Genomic DNA, 6081 nt, shown 5'->3' with positions numbered 1-6081 from the left:
CTCAAGATATATTAAAATATCGAAAGCAAAAATAAGATGGCACTAAGCGCCAACGAAGCAATGACAATTTGCATCTTCAATAGGAAAACCAAAAACCACGGTATTTCGTCACGAGTGAACAAGATAATTTAGCAGAAGCCGCATAGAACAACCAAGTCAAAGTGATGATCATCACGCCACAGAAGATCTATTTAAAAACGAGCAGATATTTTGATGGTGCTCAGTGATTAAGTTGCTTAGGCTGACTTTTGGCTTCTGTCCCCACACACTCCAAGCTTCCAATAAGAGATAAGGATTCATTCAGAATATATCCAGCTCCATTGGACTTTAAAATTTTGAGCACTCAATTTGATACATTAGAAACTGCAAGGAAAGCAGCAAATGAGCTCTTAAAAGGAAACTTTTCCGGATAAACTCTGTGCGGCAATACTTCAGCAATCTTCATCATGGCAATTCTGATTGAGTTGCTGATAATTCTGATCTCAACCTGGGCACTGCTGATGGCCATCTCTCTCTACCGCTCACACAAGTCCAAAGACCATGTGCCCGAAGCCAAAGGTGGTTGGCCTATTTTCGGTCACCTTCCTCTGTTCGGCAGTGAGGACCTGATGCACAAAAAGTTGGGTTCCATGGCCGAAAAGTACGGACCAATTTTTGCCATAAGATTAGGCTCTCATCGAGCGATCGTTGTGAGCAGTTGGGAAGTAGCTAAGGAGTGTCTCACCGTCCACGACAAGGCCTTTGCCGATCGGGTGGTGATCACTGCCACGAGGCTCATGGGCTACAACGGTGCCATGTTCGGCCTTGGTCCTTACGGAGAATACTGGCGAGAGATGCGCAAGATTGCGATGACTGAGCTTCTCTCAAACCACCGGCTTGACTCACTGAAGCACATACGAGTTTTTGAGGTCGAGACAGCAATTAAAGACTTGTTTAAGGCCTGGATCGAAAAGGGTAAGCCCAGAAGTGGGATCCTAGTGGAAATGAAGTCTTGGCTAGCAGACCTGATGCTCAACATATCAGTGAAAATGGTAGGAGGGAAGAGATACAGTGGTTCAAACGCGGACTGTGACGAGGCTGAGGCAAATAAGTGCAAAAGGTCGATCAGGAGATTTTCTGATCTGTTCGGGGTCCTCATGTTGTCAGATGCGATCCCAGCTCTTGGCTGGTTGGACTCAGGTGGCTATAGACGATCGATGGACGAGACAGCGAAAGAGTTGGATGTTTTGGCTCGGGGGTGGCTAGAGGAGCATAGAAGGAAGAGATTGTCCTGCCCCAAAGACGATGGAGAGCAAGATTTCATGGATTTGATGATCAGCGCCCTCGAAGGTCGGAATTTTCCAGATTTTGACGCAGATACAGTTATTAAGGCGACCTGTTTGGTGAGTAGTTCTAATTTATAGTGTTTGGAAACTTGAACTGTGTACATAAAAGTTGATCTGAGGTTATGCTAATGCATTCACTAAAGCTTCTGCCCCATCAATACTTGAAAACCTTAAGCATTTTCATGAATGCAATTTTGTTGGAGTCATTTCATTCATAAGCAGCAGAAGTATAGTATTTTTAGTACAATCCATTGATAATTTAGCGATAATAAACTTTTTACTTGTTTACATGTTTTTCCAAATACAATTTGATCATATCAAAAATTTGCAACTAGATGTTGGCCTGTACTAGAGAAACATTTAAACTTGTGCAAACTACCCACATTTGGGAGTAAAAGGATCATTAGTTTCGATCCGGTCGATGTAAATTTTTAGTTGCCGTAAGAAACTCCGCAGGAAATTGTTAATTCAAAGACAGGAAGAGAGATGCAAGATGTATTGAGATCAGTGTACTGAATTAGTAAACTAAGATATACGGCCGATTGCAAATGGATCTTTCAACAAGCAGCTTGTGTTCTTTTTCTTTTCCGCTAACATCCAATAAAAGTTCAAGCGTTATGCAGTAATCTAGTTTTAGTATCCGGCGAACAACCATTTTCAATACTTATCTAGAGCAAATACCAGATGCTCGTGGGCAGATTTTTTTTGTGCTCTTGGAGCCATCTCGATCATTGGACTTGGAAAAAGACGATATTGTGACCCATTATAAAAATTAAAACAGATTTTTGGACCATACAAAATGTTTTAACTTGGGAGCACCTACAGTTCTTCCTACCTCGCGTTATTTTGTTTACTAACAGTGAACTAATGTTTGACTTTTTGTACTCATCAAGAATCCATGCCAGACGGCCGATAGTTTTCTTTTCATTTCGCATTCATCCAGCAGATCTTGGCCTGCAGAGTGGTATAAAAAATTCTTTCTGTCCTCGAATGAGGGGTAAACATGGTTCCAAGATCCTACCCTGAAACCTAAGAATCAAACTAGTAAAAACTTACGAGGTCTCAAATTCCAAGATATGCAAAATAAGTTCTAGATTTCAAAAATTGGAGAATCTCTTTTGATGGGTAGATTACTTGGAACCTAGAACCTATAACTTAGAACTTAAAACAAGTTTTTGTATATTTCTTTATCTATGTTTTCGCACTATTTTGTGGTATTCAATAACGTTCGATGATTAATGTATAATTTCAAACTACTAGTCTAAGCTTCCATTTTATGACTAAATTTTTTACTTCATTTATGTTTCATATTCTTCGTATGTTTAATATAAGTTGTAATCAATGGACTGCAGTAACAAGTGATGATCGTTAAAAGTGATGATTCATTACAATAGTTCAATTAATCATATAAGTGGAATCTGGGTAAAACTTGGAATATGTGATAAGATAGGTTAGGTTCCAAACTATGCAGAGTAAGTTTCATGTTTCAAAAAATAGGAAACCTATTATAGCAGATAATTTTTGGATTTCAGGTGAAATGTATATGGAATTTGGAACTGTTCATCCTTATCTTGAATGATGCTTCCTATAATGATTTGATAGAGAAAATAAATGACGGTGGAGGTTTGCATCTTTTGTATAACTATATCTTTCTACAACCGTACACAAAGAGAGGGACACTTGTCAGCTTTTGGAAGATGGCGTTAATTCATTGTCATCATCATAAGAAAATATCCAAAGCAGAAAGAAAATGGCACAAGGAGCCACAGCAGTAGGTACTGCCGCTTCAGAAAGATTCTTTCTCGGTTTTTCTATGCGGTATACGTGAGACTGCTTGTTCACCTGATTAGCAATCATCGTTGGGAGGGATAGTTTGGAATTGGAGTAAGGTGAAATTGTGTAGCGTGAATCTAGTTTGATTCAAGCTCATTTATAAATACTGTGTAAATGGTTTAAATGGTTTAAATAAAAAATATGACATCGAAATCCCATTTGATCCTAACCATATCACCATCATCATCCGACATCTTCAACCCTTTCATGTTGATGAAGCACTTGAGTTAATCCCACATTTTCTTGGATGTAGAACATGATAATAGCGGGGACCGATACTTTGACGGGGGCGATCACCTGGGCGCTATCGCTGCTAATGAACAACCGTCATGCATTGAAGAAGGCGCAACAAGAGCTGGACACCCATGTTGGCAAGAGTAGGCCCGTGGAAGAGTCCGATGTGAAAAACTTGACCTACCTCCAAGCCATCGTCAAGGAAGCACTGCGTTTATATCCACCGGCACCGGTGAACGGCCTTAGAAGGTCCATGGAAGAGTGCACCTTCTCGACTGGCTTTCGCATTCCTGCGGGTATGTGGCCCTTGCATTTGAGCAAAAACCGGTCTCACATCGGACGTGGATATATAGCATGACCCCTTTGGTATGAATAACATACTCTAAAATTGACCTGATAAGTTGAGTCAGTTCACTAAATAAGCATGAGGTCCATATCTTCATCATCGCATCAAGAATGAACTGCGTCGTTGCACAATATCACAATTCCGGACCAACGAAAAAAATTTAGATCTTATACTATCAAGATTCTGTGGAAAAGAGTTGGATTAGTTTTAAATGTACAGTGCACGGAGTCTTCTTTTATATAAGCTATACTCACCATCATTAATTTGTACAATTAGTTAATTTTTAAATTACAACTACCCGCATTCCCCTTGTTGACATATTTAAATAATAAATCACATTTTCATCTAATATATTAAACTTTTACAATAGTTAGCATCCGTTTCACCAAAATCTCACATGATATAAAAGCTAGAGTCTTGAGTTTGAATCTTTTCCGGCCCCATTTGCTTTTTCAAAACTTAATTTTTTTTTGAGTAGTCGACAATAATCCACAAAAATCTCACACTTATGTTGGATGTGAGTTGTCTAATGATGGTTTATGAAGTCTGTAAAAATGCGAATTTTGTATCTCTTTCGTCTGTGAACTCGGAATTTGAGCCTGGCCATCGATTCAAGAGGGCAAGTCCACTTTTCCCATTTGCCAAACTTTCTGTAACTTTAACTTGTATCATCATTCCTCAAGATCTGTGCAAAATTTTCTTGTGTTTGCACTTTCTTCTGCAAAAGCTCTTACACTGTTATTGGTTAGGTACACGTTTGCTGTTGAACGTCTGGAAAATACAGAGGGACGAGCGCGTATGGTCCAATCCGGATGAGTTCCGGCCCGAGAGGTTCCTCACGACACATGAGAATGTGGACTTGAGAGGTCAGAACTTCGAGCTCATTCCCTTCGGCGCGGGGAGGAGGTCCTGCGCCGGAACCTCGCTGGCCCTTCACATGTTGCACTTGGTGCTGGCTAGCTTGCTGCAAAGTTTCGAAATAAGCACGGTCTCGGATGAAGCCGTGGACATGACGGAGAGCCCTGGCTTGTCGAATATGAAGGCGACCCCGCTTGAAGTCATGCTCATTCCACGCCTCGATCAGAAGGCTTATGAAAGGGACGAGCAGGAGAATTTGTGATCTTTATAGTAATCACATTATCATGAGGAGAGCCACAAGCTCCATTTTCTCTTGAAAATCAAACTTAAATGTACGTGTCCCACCTAAAAGGCTACTAAGAATGCAGTTAGGAACAAAACAAAGACTCAATCACAGTAAACTTGAAGCCAATTACTTGAATAATTAAGAATCGTTTCTGTTCATATTTTGTTAGTTTGCAAATTTTCATGGTATCAAGAATTTCCGAGTAGCTTTCATTTGCGCTTATTCTGGCAATGTGATAAGAGTGCGGCTTGTCCGAGAGATCATTTCCACAATAACAGAGTAGGATGTAGCTCTCTGTTTTTGGCGGATATGTCAACACGCTTCAGCGAAGATATGATTGTTGTCCCGCCTCGAACCCCGAGCATGCGAACATTCCTCGATGGTCGATTAAAAATGCAATGTTCCAGGGACGCGTCGCCAACCCATTCTTTTTATCTTTCGATTAAACGCATGCGGAAGCGAATTAAATAAATACCCATTCAACCAACAAATCAGGGATAGTAAAATACAACAAACGATTTTCAAAAGCCGCATCTTTTTTTATCCACTTGTTAACCCAAGGAGTTTAACATGTACAGGTCTACAACAAAAGATAACTCCTACACAACCTATGAGCAAAAAGGGTCAGAAAAAGTCAAGGTTAACTCTAGCTTCACTAACAGTAAGGCCAGCCAAAAAATGTCACATCTTGCGCCCACTGTGCAGTTCCCTACGCTACGGCCCTGAAAATGGTTAACAACAAATGGATGAAATATAAATCTCAGCGATTTAATAGCCTAAACTTTAATTATGACGCAAATTCGCCTCGAAGACAGCCTAAACATGCAACAACATACAATCTTACCTTGCCTTGGCATACTCCTGCATATTAGTACATCTCGCACGGCAATATTAGTGCAACATACATAAAAAATAGTCAAAACACAATCCATAATAGCTAAGCACATTGTCAAACATACATGTTCAACATAAATTTTCCAATTATTATGACCTAGCGGGCCACGGCCACGCCTAGACAACATTCCATAAAGGAGCATCGTCCCGTCTCATCGGGGCATCGTCTAAAACCCCCACCTAGATGACATTCCATAAGGAGCATCGGTCCGGCCTCAACCGCGAGTCGGCATTCGGACCCCCGCCAGGCATCCGATAAGAATCGGGCATCACTCGAAACTCCCGTTGGGTGACGAGTTTAATTA

At 40.6% G+C, this 6081-nt stretch overlaps 1 protein-coding gene across 1 annotated transcript; it reads left to right on the top strand.

Annotated features, from left to right (window-relative positions):
• The first annotated feature begins 370 nt into the window (after positions 1-370).
• Positions 371-4890, top strand: LOC120287539 (cytochrome P450 CYP82D47-like). Its single transcript, XM_039300359.1, has 3 exons — positions 371-1382; positions 3412-3688; positions 4488-4890. The coding sequence occupies exons 1-3, from the start codon at positions 447-449 to the stop codon at positions 4856-4858; spliced, it is 1584 nt and encodes a 527-aa protein (XP_039156293.1). The 5' UTR covers positions 371-446; the 3' UTR covers positions 4859-4890.
• Positions 4891-6081: the final 1191 nt, after the last annotated feature.

This window comes from Eucalyptus grandis, chromosome 8 (assembly GCF_016545825.1).
Source record: "Eucalyptus grandis isolate ANBG69807.140 chromosome 8, ASM1654582v1, whole genome shotgun sequence".
Taxonomy (NCBI): domain Eukaryota; kingdom Viridiplantae; phylum Streptophyta; class Magnoliopsida; order Myrtales; family Myrtaceae; genus Eucalyptus; species Eucalyptus grandis.
This window is presented reverse-complemented; position numbering and strand designations above follow the sequence as displayed.

Bases quoted from the DNA above. Each gene is read 5' to 3' on its own strand.
- LOC120287539 (XM_039300359.1), top strand. From the start codon at position 447: ATGGCAATTCTGATTGAGTTGCTGATAATTCTGATCTCAACCTGGGCA. The intron at 1,383-3,411 runs GTGAGTAGTTCT...TCTTGGATGTAG, and splicing joins TTATTAAGGCGACCTGTTTG to AACATGATAATAGCGGGGAC. The intron at 3,689-4,487 runs GTATGTGGCCCT...GTTATTGGTTAG, and splicing joins TGGCTTTCGCATTCCTGCGG to GTACACGTTTGCTGTTGAAC.